The following is an 18,817-nucleotide window of genomic DNA, read 5'->3' on the forward strand; positions in this document are numbered from 1 at the left end:
TAGGAAGTCAAGAAACACCTGGAGTAACAGGCAAATTTGGTCTTGGGATACAGAATGAAGCAGGGCAAAGGATAATAGAGTTTTGCCAAGAGAATGCACTGGTCATAGCAAACACCCTCTTCCAGCAACACAAGAGAAGACTCTACACATGGACATCACCAGATGGTCAACACAAAAATCAGATTGATTATCTTCTTTGCAGCCAAAGATGGAGACGCTCTATACAGTCAGCAAAAACAAGACCGGGAGCTGACTGTGGCTCAGATCATGAACTCCTTATTGCCAAATTCAGACTTAAATTGAAGAAAGTAGGGAAAAACCACTAAACCATTCAGGTATGACCTAAATCAAATCTGTTATGATTATACAGTGGAAATAAGAAATAGATTTAAGAGACTAGATCTGATAGAGTGCCTGATGAACTATGGACGGAGCTTCGTGACATTGTACAGGAGACAGGGATCAAGACCATCCCCATGGAAAACAAATGCAAAAAACCAAAATGGCTGTCTGGGGAGGCCTTACAAATAGCTGTGAAAAGAAGAGAAGCAAAAAGCAAAGGAGCAAAGGAAAGAAATAAGCATCTGAATGCAGAGTTCCAAAGAATAGCAAGGAGAGATAAGAAAGCCTTCCTCAGCAATCAATGCAAAGAAATAGAGGAAAACAACAGAATGTGAAAGACTAGAGATCTCTTCAAGAAAATTAGAGATACCAAGGGAACATTTCATGCAAAGTTGGGCTCCTTAAGGGACAGAAATGGTAAGACCTAACAGAAGCAGAAGATATTAAGAAGAAGTGGCAAGAATACACAGAAGAACTATACGAAAAAGATCTTCACGACCCAGATAATCATGATGGTGTGATCATTGACCTAGAGCCAGACATTCTGGAGTTTGAAGTCAATTGGGCCTTAGAAAGCATCACTACGAACAAAGCTAGTGGAGGTGATGGAATTCCAGTTGAGCTATTTCAAATCCTGAGAGATGATGCTGTGAAAGTGCTGCACTCAATATGCCAGCAAATTTGGAAAACTCAGCAGTGGCCACAGGACTGGAAAAGGTCAGTTTTCCTTCCAATCCCAAAGAAGAGCAATGCCAAAGAACGTTCAAACTACCACACAGTTGCACTCATCTCACACGCTAGTAAAGTAATGCTCAAAATTCTCCAAGCCAGGCTTCAGCAATATGTGAACCGTGAACTTCCAGATGTTCAAGATGGCTTTAGAAAAGGCAGAGGAACCAGAGATCAAATTGCCAACATCCGCTGGATCATGGAAAAAGCAAGAGAGTTCGGGAAAACATCTGTTTCTGCTTTATTGACTATGTCAAAGCTTTTGACTGTGTGGATCACAATAAACTGTGGGAAATTCTAAAAGAGATGGGAATACCAGACCACCTGACCTGCCTCTTGAGAAATTTGTATGCAGGTCAGGAAGCAGCAGTTAGAACTGGACATGGAACAACACACTGGTTCCAAATAGGAAAAGGAGTACGTCAAGGCTGTATATTGTCACCCTGCTTATTTAACTTATATGCAGAGTACATGAGAAATGCTGGGCTGGAAGAAGCACAAGCTGGAATCAAGATTGCCGGGAGAAATATCAATAACCTCAGATATGCAGATGACACCACCCTTATGGCAGAAAGTGAAGAGGAACTCAAAAGCCTCTTGATGAAGGTGAAAGAAGAGAGTAAAAATGATGGCTTAAAGCTCAACATTCAGAAAACTAAGATCATGGCACCTGGCCCCATCACTTCTTGGCAAATAGATGGGGAAACAGTATCAGACTTTATTTTTTGGGGCTCCAAGATCACTGCAGATGGTGATTGCAGCCATGAAATTAAAAGACGCTTACTCCTTGGAAGGAAAGTTATGTCCAACCTAGATAGCATATTCAAACGCAGAGACATTGCTTTGCCAACAAAGGTCCATCTAGTCAAGGCTATGGTTTTTCCAGTGGTCATGTATGGATGTGAGAGTTGGACTATGAAGAAAGCTGAGCACCAAAGAATTGATGCTTTTGAACTGTGGTGTTGGAGAAGACTCTTGAGAGAGTCCCTTGGACTGCAAGGAGATCCAACCAGTCCATTCTAAAGGAGATCAGTCCTGGGTGTTCTTTGGAAGGACTGATTTTAAAGCTGAAACTCCAATACTTTGGCCACCTCATGCGAAGAATTGACTCACTGGAAAAGACTCTGATGCTGGGAGGGATTGAGGGCAAGAGGAGAAGGGGACGACAGAGGATGAGATGGCAGGATGGCATCACTGACTCGATGGACGTGAGTTTGTGTGAACTCCAGGAGTTGGTGATGGACAGGGAGGCCTGGTGTGCTGCGATTCACGGGGTTGCAAAGAGTCGGACACGACTGAGCGACTGAACTGAACTGAATATGTAGTTCTTATCAAGGAGTGTCAATAAATTTTCTTAATTTTTGAATACTAGGTAAGCACAACAGAAAAATATAGAAGTGTATAGAAATGAGTGTATGATAACGACGTAAAATAAATTTTAAAGTTTTTTATTACAATCATAAACCTTATTTTAGCTTTTAATCCTGATGCTTGCCTCTGTTCTAGTATGTGAACACCCAAGATCATTTCTTACCTACTGTCTTAATCCAAATCTCATGTCTTGGAGGTGGTTTGTTTTTGTTTTTGTGTCGTGTATATATGTGTTTGAGGGTGGAAGGGCTATGAAATGATCATTTTCTATGCAGTTAAATGTTTGAGAGGTAGACCAGAGAAGGAGCATTTTGAATAAAATATATGTGTGTGATATATATATATACACACACACACACACACACACACACACGGCTGTGTATATATTTATTTATATGTGTGTTTATATATATAGGGATATATATAGTTATTTCTCTGTATCCACGGATGCCACATTCTCAGATATGGAGAATCAAGTATGAGACTTGAGCATCCGTTGATTTTGGAACCCCTGAACCAGTCCCGCACGGATACAAGGGACAGCCGTATGAAGCAGGTTTTCTCGACCTTGGCATTATTAATTTATTTATTGATAAATCTTTGTTGCTTTGCCCTGCCTGCCAAAATAATGAAGGAACTATGTCTCATTCTGAGACCAGCCACTCCACTACAGTCTGCAGACCGCATTGCTTGTGCAAGGCTTTGCTATTGCAATTATCTCCTCTGTTTTCAGCTGGATTATTTCCATCGATGTACACAAATACTGTATTTTACATTAAAAACAAAATATATGCTCAAGATATGTGCATTTTAATATAAAGTAATATAATAAATAATATATAAATTAATATAAATTAACATTTAAAAAATCTTCCCTTTGGCTATACTCTATCTTCTCAATTCCCATTCTTTTTTTAATTCACTCTGATCAGGATTTATGTCCTTCCCACTCTTATCAGAATTTCAGTCCTTATCTTATTGGACCTCTCAGTAAATTTTAGTAAAGGTGACCACTTCTCCCTCCTGTTTTACTTCTTTCCTGAAACATGCAGCTCCTTTTTGGCCTCTTCTGCTCGATCTCTTTCCTCTCCTTGCCCTCTGAATTTAGGAGTGACCCAGGGTTCAGCTTTCCAAAGGCTCTTTTCTTCTGAACCAATACTGTTTGTGTTTGGATAATTTCATCTAGTCCCATGCCTTTAAATAACATCTTTTGGCTAATAGTTTGCAAATTAGTTGACCACTGCCAACAGTTTCATATCTTTCAACTTTACCAAATTCGTTGATGAGCTCTAGTGGTTTTCTGGTGGTGTCTTTAGGATATTCTGTGTAGAGTATCATGTCATCTGCAAAACGTGACACTTTTACTACTTCTTTTCCAATTTGGATTCTTTTATTTCTTTTTCTTCTCTGCTTGCTATGGCTAGGACTTCCAAAACTTTGCTGAATAAGAGCAGTGAGAATGAGCATCCTTGTCTTGCTCTTGATCTTAGAGGAAATGCTTTCAGCTTTTCACCATTGAATATGATGTTAGCTCTGGGTTTTTCCTTTGTGGTCTTTATTATGTTGAGGTTTGTCCCCTCTATGCCTACTTCCTCGAAAGTTTTTTTTTTTTTTAATCATAAATGGATATCGAATTTCGTCAAAAGAATTTTCTGCATCAATTGAGATGATCATACGGTTTTTATTTTTTAATTTGTTGATGTGATGAATTGTACTGATTGATTTGTGGATACTGAAAAATCCTTGCACTCCTGGGATAAATGCCACTTGATCACAGTGTACAATCCGCTTAAAGTATTGGATTAGGCTTGCTAGTCATTTGTTGAGGGTTTTTTGTTTTTTGTTTTTTTTGCTTGTTTCAAAAGTAGGTCTTTTAAAATATTTTTATTGTATTTGATTTACAATGTTGTGTTAGTTTCTGCTGTACAACAAATTGAATCAGTTATACATATACATATATCTACTCTTTTTAAGTTTATTTTCCCATGTAGGCCATTATAGAGTGTTGAGTAGAGTTTCTGGAAATTTTTTTCTCATGAATGGATGCTGAATTTTATCCAAAGGTTTTTCAGCATCTGGTCTTCATTTTTGACAGGTGAATCTGATGGAGGAACAGAGTATGGCATGAGCCTAGGCTGTGCCTCTGACACAGTGTAGAAGTGAGGACAGGAGGCTCTTGAGTGCTAGACTCATGAGCTGAGAACATGCTGAGGCCAGTGGATGGGTGAACCGCATGGGGCTGTAGGAGCCAGCATACTAAAGGATGTGAGTGGGACAGTCAGTAACCAGTGGTCAGAGAGTGGGCTGTACAGTAGCACAGGATATTAATAACAGATTTGGTGTCTGCTGGAGGAGGTAGCTGAGGTGTAGCTGGGGGCAGGACAGGTGGAAGTAAGGGAGGGGGTCAAGGAGCTAAGAGTGCAGTGTTGGTCGGATGTCTGCACGGTGAAAGTCAGGAAGAAGGCTGACGCTGAGAGGAAGGCCGAGAAGTCTGCTGACTGAGATGAGGGCACGTGGCAGGAAAAGTTGGCAGGGTGGAGTCCAACAACATGCACTTCGCAGGAGATGTGGTTTTTGAGAGAAGAATGGAAGAAATGGTTTGGAAATAGGAGTGGGGCAGCCATCTCCCTCCGGGCTTGTGGTTGGTCACCTGTGGACACAGCAGCAGCGGTCAGCAGAGCGGCAGGGCTCACTGGTCTCTCTGAGGGTGATGGGTTCCACAGAGAACAGGAGAGAGAAGGGAACATTTAGAGGCCAGCCATGAGGAAATAGATTTTGCTGTTGGCAGGAGTTATTCCAGGGATCTCAGTGAAGGGATTTGAACACTGGGACTTTTTATCCTCAAATTATTTTGATTTAAAGAAATCTCATATATGTTACTTAGTATATCTGGAGATACTGTAAAATGTAGTGTGTTCTTCAGGAGCTGATTTGATCATTAATTTACAACGTCTCTATTACAGGAATGGTTTGCAGTTTATGTGGAACTGAATCAGCAAATTGCAGCCCTCTTAAATGCTGGGGATGAGGAAGATCTTGTGGAACTGAAGTCGCTCCAGCAACAACTTAGTGATGTTTGTTATCGACAGGCCAGTCAGCTGGAATTTAGGCAGAATCTGCTACAAGCAGCTCTTGAATTTCATGGTGTTGCCCAAGATGTAAGTGATTACTCTGATTGCTTTTCTTTGCTTCAGATTATCTGAGTACTTATCTGCACATCAGTTTTGCAGGTTTGCATGTCTCTTAATTATTTTTCTGGAACAGTAAAATTTACTGGTGGGGGAAACAAGATAGACCTTTTTGATTTTTTTTTTTTTTTTAATTTTATGTTACATTATTCTGCATGCAACTAAACTTTTTTTTTGTCTAAATAGAGTGTCCCAATGTAATTGCTAGATTTCGTTTGGATAGTTTTTTGATGTTCATGTTTTATAACATAGATAGAAATGAAAGTTTCAACACTTTTCTACATTCTGCTGACCTGGACATACTGTCTTCCTGGTGCATGCATCTATGTGTTCTGTCTTTCAGATAACGTGTATTCTAATTATGTGTCCTTGTCTTTTAACAGCAGAGTTTTTTCAAGTATAATCGTGGTAACTTCATTAGATACAAACCTCATTAATTATTAAACACTGTAGATGCTGATTATATCAGGGTTATCTCTTTGGTGTCCCTCTGCTTTAGTTGTCTCAGCAGTTGGATGGCTTATTAGGGATGTTGTGCGTAGATGTAGCACCAGCTGATGGAGCATCGATTCAGCAAACTTTAAAACTGCTTGAAGAGAAGCTGAAAAGTGTTGGTAAGCAGATTTTAAAAATGCTGAAACATAAGGGTTCTTTTTTTAATAATATCATTACCATGGTTAGACAAGTCAACTTATACTGATCTAATTATAATCATGTACAGGGAACACAGGAGAAATTAGTATAAAAAGGTTTTATCCCCTTAAAGGGTGTAATTTATGCTACAGTTCTTATCTTTCATTGGTGGTCCATCACCCTTCCTCCATAAGGCCTTCAGCCTTTCTTGTTTACCCAGCCGAATCTACAAGTGCTGTGTCTCACATATTCTATGAGCAGTTACCAGTAGTGCATGCGTAACCTGTATTTAGCTGTGAAGTGTTCTGTGGTAAACCCTGTATGCCCCACATTGTGTTTTAATGCAATGATTTTTGTTGTTGCTGTACCCTAACCTTGTGAAAAGAAGAGCTGGTTTGGTTCCGTGCATTTGTTTCTCCAAACTGGGAACATTGCCGAGGTTACATACTCTCCAAGGAGAGGGTGGTTCAGTTTTATTAAGCTGGTACCCTTACTTGACAGCACAGCCTTTTGACTTTTACTACAAGTAGAAAATGCAGAGAGGTTTCCTAGGTCATGACCGGGAGAAGTGAATAGTGGCTGTGAGAATGGGGGTGGAGGGTGTGTGTACTGAGTGGGACATGGGACAAAGGAAAATGGAGTAGGAAGCAGAAACTTAAGGCAGTGATTTAGTGGGAAATGGTGGCATGTGACTGAACCAATTTAATTAATTTTGAAAAGGACTTGAGGGAATGGGTTTGAAAAATCATGTTTGTATTGGCATTTTACTTGCTTATAGTCTTTGTTATTTTAATGGATGATGTAATTACATGTTTAGTACCTAATTTGCCAAATGAAATTTATTTCAAAAATGTCACAAGTTTTCTTGAGCAATGTTTTCCCTTTAAAAATGCTAAAGGAATTCCAATGTACGTACCTAATTTAAAGTCTTACAAATACATCGTAAGTGTTGCTTCTTGTTGAGTATAAGCTGACAGCACCTATTTTCAACATGTTCAGTGTCCTTTTACAGTGAGAACACAGTGCTTGACTGTTTTAATGTCTTGTGGCTCTGATATATTTTTTGAACAAAGAATTTGCCTTCTATGTTCTCCTAAAAACTGAACTATGTAAAAATAGAAAGAATTGAAAATCTTACTCATCAAGACAGGAATTCTCACACTTTCTACTTGCAGTTTTGAAAAGTAATTAGTTGTCTACGGAAGTTCACCTTTTAGAAATTCTCATTAGGGAGAATTTGAATGAGAGGGAGCTCCAATTTGAGCCGCGTTTAAAAGGGTTTTATTGATTGAAATATTCAGAGGGCTCCAGACTAAAGTAGTTTAATGTACAAAGCTGTTATCCTAGCAATCCAAGTACAGTATCTGCTGAGAGGATTTAATTAAGGGAGGGAAAGCTTCCCTTGTTTAAGAGATTAAATCTGGTAACTTTTGTTTTAGATGTAGGATTGCAAGGTTTGCGTGAAAAAGGTCAAGGTCTTCTGGATCAGATCTCCAATCAGGCATCCTGGGCCTATGGAAAGGATGTAACCATTGAGAATAAGGAAAATGTGGACCACATACAAGGAGTGATGGAAGATATGCAGCTTAGAAAACAAAGGCAAAGTTTGACTATTCATGTTAATTTTTGCTGAGACAACATAGTATTTATTAAAATGAAAATTGATATGTTTTCCATACAAAGTAGAAATTCTTACCTGTTACATAGTAGGCATGTAGTAAGTTTTCGGTAAATGTAATGGTTATTGTGTATAATTGTACTAACAAATAATGGCAATTCATTCATATGATGGGTACCTTTCGCCTTTTTACTCAGTGATAAAAATTTCATTTCCATTCAAGTGCATCACATTCTTTATCCCCAGTATAGCCTGTGACTCATCTGTCTTTTAAGACTCTGGAGAATCTGGCGTTTCCATTTTCATTTAGGTTAGAGTTGCTGTTAAATTTATCATACATTGATCTGTTTCTTCATCTAAACCTCACACAAATTGTCACTCATCCATTGTTCTCATATTTGCTGTCGAAGGATTAGACAGTAAATTCTGGGTAAGGTAATGTTTAGTTTCATTTGTTATATGGTAGAACTAGAAATTTAAAGGGTTCTTTGAAAACTCAACTTGCAATAGCAATTGCAGGATATTGCAAAATAAAGGATTAAATTAATATATGTTAGTACATACAGACTATCATGGTTGTATGAAATTTTGGTACACTTAGAAATTTCAAGGGCATCAACAAAACCTGACAGAAACTTCCCTCTGCATCACAGAAAAAACAGTCATTAGATAGAGATTCCTTCTATCCTCATATCTGCAAACTTATCCATTACATTATTTTCATCAGAAGGATGAAAAAGCTCTGCTCTTATGAAAACTGTGTATCCCCATGTCTCCTCACTCAGTCAGTTCCAGCTCTTTAATCCCTGCCTTTCATTCAAATACTTTGTTACTGTTCAGTCCCCAGTCATGTCCAATTCTGTGACCCCATGGACTGCAGCACCCCAGGCTTCCCTATCCTTCATCATCTCCCAGAGCTTGCTCAGACTCATGTCCATTGAACTGGTGATGCCATCCAACCATCTTGTCCTCTGTCATCCCCTTCTCCTTGCATCTTTCCCAGCATCAGGGTCTTTTCCAGTGAGTTGGCTCTTAAGAGTCAGGTGGCCAAAGTATTGGAGTTTCAGCTTCAACATCAGTCCTTCCTATGAACATTCATGGTTGATTTCCTTTTAAGATTGACTGGTTTGATCTTCTTGCTTTGTCCAAGGGACTCTGAAGAGTCTCCTCCAACAGCATCAATTCTTCGGCACTCAGCTTTCTTTATGGTCCAACTCTCACATTCATACATGACTACTGGAAACACCATAGCTTTGACTAGACGGACCTTTGTGGCCGAAATCATTTCTCTGCTTTTTAATATAATGTCTAGGTTTGTCATAGCTTTTCTTCCAAGGAGCAACTGTCTTTTAATTTCATGGCTACACTCACCGTCTGGAGTGATTTTGGAGCCCAAGAATATAAAGTCTGTCGCTGTTTCCATTGTTTCTCCATCTTTTTGCCATGAACTGATGGGACCAGATGCCATGACCTTCATTTTTTGAATGTTGAGTTTTAAGCCAGCTTTTTCACTCTCCTTTTTTACCTTCATCAAGAGGCTCTTTAGTTTCTTTTTGCTTTCTGCCACAAGGGTGGTGCTATCTGCATACCTGAGGTTATTAATATTTGTCCTTGCAGTCTTGATTCCAGCTTGTGGTTCATCCAGCCTGACATTTTGCATGATGTACTCTGTATATAAGTTAAATAATCAGGGTGACAGTATACAGCCTTGACACACTCCTTTTCCAATTTTAAACCAGTCCATTGTTCTGTGTCTAGCTCTAACTGTTGCTTCTTGACCTGCATACAGGTTTCTCAGGAGACAGGTGAGGTGGTCTGGTATTCACTTTAAGGATTTTCCACAGTGTGTTGTGGTGTGCACAGTAAAGGATTTAGCGTAGTCAGTGAAGCAGAAGTAGATTTTTTTCTGTTGCTTCTTCTATGATCCAATGGATGTTGGCAGTTTGATCTCTGGTTCCTCTGCCTTTTCTAAATCCAGCTTGTACATCTGAAAGTTCTTGGTTCATGTACTGTTGAAGCTTTGCTTGGAGGGTTTTGAGCATGACCTTGCTTGCATGTGAAATGAGTGCAGTTGTGTGGTAGTTTGAACATTCTTTGGCATTGCCCTTCTTTGGGATTTGATTGAAAACTGACCTCTTCCAATCCTGTGGCCACTGCTGAGTTTTCCAAATTTGCTGGCATATTGAGTGCAGCACTTTTGTAGCATCATCTTTTAGGATTTGGAATAGTTCAGCTGAATTCCATCGCTTCTGCTAGCTTTGTTCATAGTGATTCTTCCTAAGGCCCATTTGACCTCTCACTCCAGGATGTCTGGCTCTAGGTGAGTGATCACACCATTGTGTTTATCTGGTCATAAAGACCTTTTTTGTACAGTTCCTCTGTGTATTCTTACCACCTCTTCTTAATACCTCTGCTTCTGTTAGGTCCATATCGTTTCTGTCCTTTCTAGTGCTCATCTTTGTGTGAAATTACCACCTCCTCTTCCAACTGTTCTTTCTCTGCCTTGAGCTCTCCTTCTTGACAGCTGTCATTGAATATCTAATCTGCATTCATACTTCCTCACTGTCTCCAGTTTACTTTTCAACCCTTCTTCGTCTGACCTCTCCCCTCACCACTTCACTGAACTTGCTCTTACTAATGTCATCAGTGACTGTACTTGCCACATTTAAATAAACCCTTCATCTTGCTCAAAATCCAGGGAATACTTTCGGTTCTGATGTTGCTTGACCACTCTGAATAGCATTAGGGACAACTGACATTTTTTTTTTTTTTTCTGTTTGAAACTCCCTGACAACTTTATATACATTAAAAACACCTTTATGATTCTCCTGGGCACTCTGTTTCTTCTTGGTTTTCTGCACTGATTTCTTGTCCTTTAGCTAATTTCACTGCTTTCAGGGTTTGTTCTGAGGCCAAATCCTCTTCTCACTCATTGTCGTCTCCCCGCACAGTTTCACCACTTTAATGACCTTCTTCAGTATCACCATGATTGAATAGTTACGGCTCTGACACAGATCCCTCCCCTATATTTTGGACCTGTAATTTCTCTTACCTACTGAGCATTTCCACCTGGGTGCCCCATACGATACTTAAAACTCACTTGTATGGATTGGAATCATTGTCCTCCAAACCTGGCTTTCTCCTTTAGTTTCTTGTCCGAGTTAAAAATACCATCAGTTACCAAACTTGGGATTTGTCCAAAGGATTTACCAAAATCGTTACTCTTTCTTGTCTCTTACAGCCTCATCAGATGCCCAAGTTCTGCTGTCTCTGAATCCTTTTTTCATGATCTTAGCTCTTACCTGCTTCCTTCCTTGCTCCTCAGCAGTCTGTTGTGCATGAGCGCCATCTTTGTAAAGTGCTCATCCAGTTACCTAACTTCTTGTGTGAACCCCTCTCAGTTACTTCCTGTTTCCTCAGATGAAGTTCAGTCTCCTTGGAATAGTGTAGGAGACCCTTCATAGCCCAGTCCTGTATAATCTTACCTCCTTTAACTTTCCTACAAAACCACACACTTATTTTCACTGTCCTGAATGCATCATGCGGTTTCAAGCATCCAGAGTACTTAGAATACTTCTTCCCTCATTTTCTGCCTAGTGTATTCCTACTTATTATTCAAGACTGTGGGGTACTTATCCTTGGAAGCCTTTTTAGATTTCTTAGGCAACTTTTTACTTGTTCCTCCCTATTCTCATATAGCTCCACATCAGTATTTATCACACTGTTTTTTTAAAAGTCCATCTTCCCAAGTGGGACCATCTTATTCTAACCAGTAAGTAGAAACCATGTCTTGTATTTTCAAGCACACTCTCCAGTACCTGAAAATATATGTTAAGTATGATACTGTCTTCATCATTGACGTGTCTTACCTTGTCTTTTAGCTTCAGATTTTAAAAATAAATCACTTCTCTTCAGTCCCTTGTAGGATTATTTAACCAAATTGCCCTTTAAAAATATAGATTGTGGTGAGGGCATTCTTGAAAAAAAAAATAGCCTGTGACAATGACTTAGCTATTGTTATCAAGCTTCCTTAAGAATATCAACTCTCGTGGAGCCCAGTGCCTCCTGGGTGGCTTGTCAGTGGTATTCAGTACTGCCATGAGATTCTCTCCTTCCCATCTGAAGTACATGGAATTGCATGGAAATGAAGGCGATGGATGGATCAGAGCTTAACTGATCAAGTCAGCTTAAAATTTTGATCTGTGTGTTATCCAGGGAGACCACATTAAAATCTAAGAATACTCTGAATTGTGTTTCTTTCTATCCAGAGATCAACAGAATTTTTTTTCTTTCTTAAAAGTATAGATGGGAGGTTTTTTTTTTTTTTAATTCAAAATTAGCTATTACTCTGGTAATGTAATATAATGAAAAGCTTTAATTTTTTTTTTAAATTTCCTTGGAGCATCATTCTCTAAACTAGTATTTTAGAAACTTTATGTTTTTGTCTTTGAAGTTTGTTTAATGCTAATTGGCAGTTACTATTTCTTCAGGCTTTAGTGTACTCCTGTGTTTGTGCTTTGCTTCAGTATTTTCACAATCCATTCAATACTCAAGAGGGTTTATGATTTAGTATCTTTCAGGTATTTTGAGATTTTAATGGAACACCGATACAGATATCCTTAGAATTCTTGCAAACCAATACAAAATAGTTACAGTCTCCATAGTGTAAGACTAAGTATTTTAATATACTGTAAAATATGTGTGCAGATGGTGGTGTTATACTAGTTATCCACAAGACTGAAATGTTTCTCTAAATTCGTGTTTGGGTTTATTAGATGTGAAGACATGGTAGATGTGCGAAGATTAAAGATGCTTCAGATGGTACAGTTGTTTAAATGTGAAGAAGATGCTGCCCAGGTAAAGATCAGTCAAGCCTATTATGTACTTGTCTTTACTTAGAAAATTGATTTCACCTAACTGTAAACAGAAGTGTTCTTTTCATGGTCCTAAGTAAATTCATTAAATCAGATTCTCATTTATCCTATTGCGGTAATAAAGTTTTATATTTCCAATAATCTTACTGGTCTCATTTGACTTACTTCTCAATGAAATGCTCTATTGAGCTAGAAATTGGAATTATTTATTATTGTGATTTGGTTGTCAGTTACATCCCAGGATGAAGGCTGGTGTAGTTTACTGCGTTTTAACCCACAAGAGGGTTTTGTAGCTAGATTAACAATTTGCTATTTTGCGTAGTCAATATCAAAAAACATAGTTACAACTTAACATAGAAGAAAGTTAGAATTTTAAGTTGTAACATTAAGTCTGTAATACAATGCCAATAAGATCTATATTACATAGACACATGGATTTTATTCATATAAATCATGTGATGTTAATTTTAAATGAGTACTTCTCTTTAATAGGTCTTGTCTTTAGATTTTAAAATTTTAAGGAAGAGGAGAGATTATTAACTCATGTAGCTTGGCACTGAAATAAGCTATTACGTTTATAACAAATGGGTTAATTAATCACATGATAGTAATCTTTCTTTTTATTAATATGGTGTTTTGATATACAAGGTAAAAAGTTGTGACTCCAGGTTGACTGTGACTTATTTTCATTCAGGCAGTAGAATGGCTCAGTGAACTTCTGGATGCTCTTCTTAAGACACACACCAGATTGGGGGATGACGCTCAGGAAACGAAAGTTCTGCTGGAGAAGCATAGAAAATTTGTTGATGTTGCACAGGTGCAGAACTGGTTATTTTCCTTTTCTACAAGCTCAGTGTTAAAATAGTTTTCTACATGTTTGTAATGTAACTTAGCCCCCCAAGTCCAAGAAGGTTAGTTATATTAATCCAGAAATATAGAACTAAGAAAATGTCAGCTGATGAATCAAAACTAGCCTGTGTAAATTTGAGAGGGTTTAAGTTTTCCCGAATACAGGTTCTATAGCTCCCTCTGATTTATGATATATTAATATATTATGGTAATTTTAAGGCAGTAACTGTTCATTTGTAAAAGTTACTATGAAGTATAAGTTAATATCAGTAAATTAGAAACCCTAGTTTCTGTATCTCAACAGTGTCAGCGTTATAACAACATGGATTTTTTTTCATATGAATAGTATCTTATTTTCCCTAATTACTGAGTTCATGTTGTTAACAGTGTGGTTTCCTATGTGGAATATTAAGTGCCCCTTTCCACCCATTTGTTTTAATTAATGGGTGAGCAGATTTTTTTTAATTGATTTCTATCTTTTTTTTGGGGGGGTGGCTGGTGAAATTGAGCAGGCTGAGAGGAAAGCTTAACAAGAAATAAACTTAATAAAAATTAACTAGAAGTATTGCTTCCGCTTAATTATTTATGCATGCAGACAACTTGGAGTAGTAAGTGCCAGTGGACTCATTCATTATTGACTTCTAGCAGTGTTACTTAATTGCAGCTCCAGTCCTCCTGTTCACTTTCCTGCCCCTCTCTTTAGAATTCTGTTGTTATAACTTTGCGTTCGCTTTTCTTCTTCAGAGCACGTATGACTATAGAATTCCGTTGTCATAACTGCGTTCGCCTTCTCTTCTTCAGAGCACTTACGACTACGGCAGACAGCTGCTGCAGGCCACAGTGGTGCTGTGCCAGTCTTTGCGCTGCACCTCTCGGTCATCTGGGGATACGCTTCCTCGGCTGAACAGAGTGTGGAAGCAGTTCACAATCGCATCTGAAGAGAGGGTGCATAGGCTGGAGATGGCTATTGCCTTTCACTCAAATGCTGAAAAGGTTCGCTTTTTTAAAAAATGTAGTTTCAGTTGTGTTTTTTATGTATGTTTAAAATGTGTTTACCTTGTAATTTTATGATTAGTCTGTTCCTTTAAAATTTATATGCATTCCATTGTTTAAAGTTTGTTTAGGTATAACGTATTGTCTTGGAAAGTTCATCAGATTCTTGGTAAGCCATACCAGGGTTGGAGTACTGTGGTTAGAGGAACTGAAACCGTCCAGTAGTCTTTGCTCAGCACCATGTCTCTCCTCACCCGACCTGGTGCCCAGAATGTACTGTCTGTTCTTTTGGGTGTCATGACTCCCACTGTTTCATTATGCCAAGAAAGGAAACTTTGCGTTCTCAAATAGTACTAATTGTCATAAATTTTTTAAAAGGTCACTTTGTGATTTTAATTATCTTTTGAGACTCTCCAGCTAAAATTACAAGAATAAGGATAAAAATGAAACCTTTTTTTTTCATGTGTTATCTATAAAGAATCATTCTAGAATTTATTATTTAATGAATTCATTAATCCCAGAAACTAAAAAATTAATATGCGGTGTTTTATTTGGGCAATTTTCAATTGAACCTTTTTCTCAACTGCACAGTGAAAATTGATAGCATCCAAGTCTTCTATTTCCATTCCAAAGAGGAGCCTTACTAAGTAGTTAACTTTGTTTTGATTTCTTAAAGATGAAAGTTTATATGTAGGGGATATTCAGTGCAAGTTAAGATATGAGAAACCTAAGATAGCCTTGGTCTGTAGGACAGAAGAGATACTGCCAGGAGCCTCAGGAATTAAGCAGTTTCTGTCTGTGTTATGCAGTACATCTCTTGGGAAATGTCCACATTAACTCTTACGGAGCCGGTTACTGAACTCTACAGGTCATTTTTTTAGTGTAAGATGGACCAACTGTTGATGAATGAAAGTATCCAAATGGCTTGACTTATTTATCTATTGATTGTTTCAGTGACAACATTTTATTGAACTGTACTACTAACATAGAAAAATGTGCAGCTCATATGTTCTGCTCACTGAATTTTCAGAGTGAGGATGCCTGTGTAATCAGTGCGCTATTCAAATAACAGAATGTTACCAGCACCCAAGAGGCTGTTCCCCATCCTCTTTTAATCACACTGCTTCTGCTGCCCATCCCAGCGTGACCACTGGCCCAATCTCTTAACACCACTGATAATTTTTTAGGATACTACTCTTAAAATGTATCTGCAAAGACATTTAAAAATCTAGATCTCTTTAAGAAGTTATATAAGAATGAATATATATTAGTTGCTCGGTTGTGTCCGAGTCTTTGCGACCCCATGGACTGTAGCCTGCCAGGCTCCTATGTCCATGAATTATCCAGGCAAGAATACCAGAGTGGGTAGCCAATCCTTTCTCTAGGGAATCTTCCCAACCCAGGGATCGAACCTGGGTCTCCTGCATTGCAGGGGGACTGTTTACCATCTGAGCCACCAGGAAGCTCAAGAATGAATATGATTGAGAATTTTTTCATAGAATATTAATATTCCTATTTTTTCTGGTTCTTGGCCTTTATCATGCTTATAATAAACTCTGCTTAAGGTTATTTTATTATGTCAACTTATGTAAAACCTTTTGTTATTAGATGTTATTTTTCTCTTGGGTGAGTTCTGTTTCATACCAGCAAGCCACAACTATAAGCAAACTGCATAGCAAATTATAGTGATTAGAAAAATATTTAAATTAAATCTGGAATTGTATTATATGAAAATATCCTTTATGAGTAATGCCAAAATAAACATAATTGGATTCAGAAAAGTATGCAAACAAAGTTGCAAAAATAAATTATTTTTATTCTGTCTCAAATTTGCAGATTTTTTTTTTGGAGGTAAATTTTTAAAATTAGTATTATTGTTTTAAATCTGAAGTGTATCTTCGACTGATAGCACGTCTGCATTTGAGACTAGACACACTTCAGAAGCTCACTAAGCATGTGTACCTAGGGGCTACTATGTGGGTCTGTACTTACAGCCTTAACTATTACAAATCCCAGCAATTTTTTCTTTCTTTTGTACCATTTAAATTTAAATAGTGATAATTAAGGAAAAAATAATATCAAGGACTATAGAAATTCCAAATTTGAATTAAAACCATATCTATTTATATTCTGTTTTTTAGTTTATATCATGTAACTCAAGTCAGCAGATCTGTTTTTAAAATAACTGTAAAGTTTCTAGCTAGGGAATCACATTGTTATGTGTTTGTACTCTGAGTATATGTTATGTATTTATATATATTTTTTCATTTGTGAAGTTTGTAAGCTCTTTGAGGTCAAAATCTGTTTCTCATTCATATCCCAAGCCACTACATAAACATAAAGTGAGTATTCAATAAATAGTTACTTAATATATGAAAGAATATTACTTCTTAAGCACAGTTTCAGTTTAATTCCAAATAATAGTCTAGTATTTTTTTTTTTTTTTTTTGGAAATCACTCTAGAACTCTTCTTATTCCAATTCTAATATTATTAGTGTGGGTTATGTGTTTGATTTTATTTGAATTTCTTGGGTCAGCTTTGTCAATCATCAGTCTTCTATGACATACATGAAGATTCTAGGAACAGAACAGAAACACCTTCAATCTACTAAATTTTAATGAACTTGGTTTCCTTCTGTGTCTCTTGATTGATGTTGCACTTTTATTTGTTGCAGATTTTACAAGACTGTCCAGAAGAGCCTGAAGCTATTAATGATGAGGAGCAGTTTGATGAAGTTGAAGCAGTTGGGAAATCACTTTTAGATAGACTAACTGTTCCTGTAGTTTATCCTGATGGGTATGCTGCATGTTCTTACAATTTGTGCTTTTATCAGTAAGGTCTTAAAGTAATATGAAGAGAAGAAAATCTGTTTCTAAAAAGTCCTTGTAAATTAGCTTTGGTTCACATCTTCAGTATCTGTAATAAATTAGTTTAAAATGAAAAGAAATCCCTACCGGGTTTTTAACAGTGATAGCAATTGGTACTTGCTGCTATCAAATGTATTGCCCTCGATAGCTTATTGTAGAAGAAAGATGATTAAGTAGGTTGACATACTGGGTTCTAGCTAGACTGTGATGATAAGGAGTCAGGTAACTTAGAACTTCATTCAGGGAATGGATTGGTAGGGGAATGTTCAGTGTGCTCAAAATATATACCCAGCGCAAAGCTAAACATTTCACCTATAGGCTTTTGACCAAACAGTGCTAGGCCAATACAATTATTGTGATTTACAGATGAAGAAACTGAAGCTCAGAAAGATTAAGTAAGTTGTCAGGATATCACAGCTTCTAAGTGAAATTAGAACATAGTTTCAGGTCTGTCTGGCACCAAATCCATTCTCTTTTTCACTGTGCTATGTAGAGTCCTAATTTCTTAATTTGTAAAATGATGGGGTCATGATTTCCACATTCCTTTCCATTTCACATAGTTGATGATAAAAATAAGAATTAACCTCTTGCAAATAAATGGTCCAGTAAATGAATCATAGTAGCTTTATCCCCAGGGAGCTAGATCTTCTCAAGGAAAACAGTTTGGTGGTAATTCAGAGGATATTTAATTCAAACAATAGAGAAACCAAACCACTGAATGTAACTATCCTTACATTGTAATATAGGGCTTTCCTGGTAGTTCAGTGGAATCCGCCTGCCAGGGCAAGAGACGTGTGTTCAGTCCCTGGGTTGGGAGGATCCTCTGGAGAAGGAAGTGGCAACCCACTTCAGTGTTCTTGCCTGGGAAATCCCATGGACAGAGGAGCCTGGTGGGCTAGTCCATGGGGTCACAAAGAGTCGGACACAACTGCGCAACTGAACAGAAACGCCAACACTGTAATGTAGTGTAGCAGGTTTGATTGTGGACTCTGTGGAGCCAGGTTTGTTGGGTTTAAATCTCAGCTCCACCACTTACTAGCTGTGACATCTTGGGCAAGCCACTTCACCTTTTCTGTGCCTCATTCCCTCATCTAAAAATAGGAATATATTTTCCATACCTCCTTGGGTTATGTGTGAGGGAGTTAAATGAGCTAAATGTATATAAACTACTTAAAACGATTATCTCACACATGATAAGTGCCACAGCTAATGTGTCATGAACTTCAAAGGATTATTTGGAATTGATATTGAGAAGATATAATGTTATTCATAGTCTATGCTTAGATAATCTCTAGTCATACCTAAACTTGAATAATCAGAAGTAGCTTTTAAAGTCGTGTGTATCTCCAGTG

General features: G+C 37.8%; 1 protein-coding gene across 7 annotated transcripts in view; it reads left to right on the forward strand.

The window, feature by feature from the left end:
• SESTD1 (SEC14 and spectrin domain containing 1) overlaps positions 1-18,817 on the forward strand; it is a 152,082-nt gene that overhangs the window by 120,996 nt on the left and 12,269 nt on the right. For all 7 annotated transcript variants that reach the window (XM_055572066.1, XM_055572072.1, XM_055572071.1 and 4 more), the window contains 7 exons: positions 5,406-5,600; positions 6,130-6,244; positions 7,703-7,862; positions 12,657-12,738; positions 13,450-13,572; positions 14,406-14,597; positions 17,273-17,394. In XM_055572066.1, coding sequence (XP_055428041.1) covers positions 5,406-5,600; positions 6,130-6,244; positions 7,703-7,862; positions 12,657-12,738; positions 13,450-13,572; positions 14,406-14,597; positions 17,273-17,394 — 989 coding nt within the window. The remainder of the gene's footprint in view (positions 1-5,405; positions 5,601-6,129; positions 6,245-7,702; positions 7,863-12,656; positions 12,739-13,449; positions 13,573-14,405; positions 14,598-17,272; positions 17,395-18,817) is intronic.

The sequence above is a fragment of the Bubalus kerabau genome, chromosome 3 (assembly GCF_029407905.1).
Source record: "Bubalus kerabau isolate K-KA32 ecotype Philippines breed swamp buffalo chromosome 3, PCC_UOA_SB_1v2, whole genome shotgun sequence".
Taxonomy (NCBI): Eukaryota; Metazoa; Chordata; class Mammalia; order Artiodactyla; family Bovidae; genus Bubalus; species Bubalus kerabau.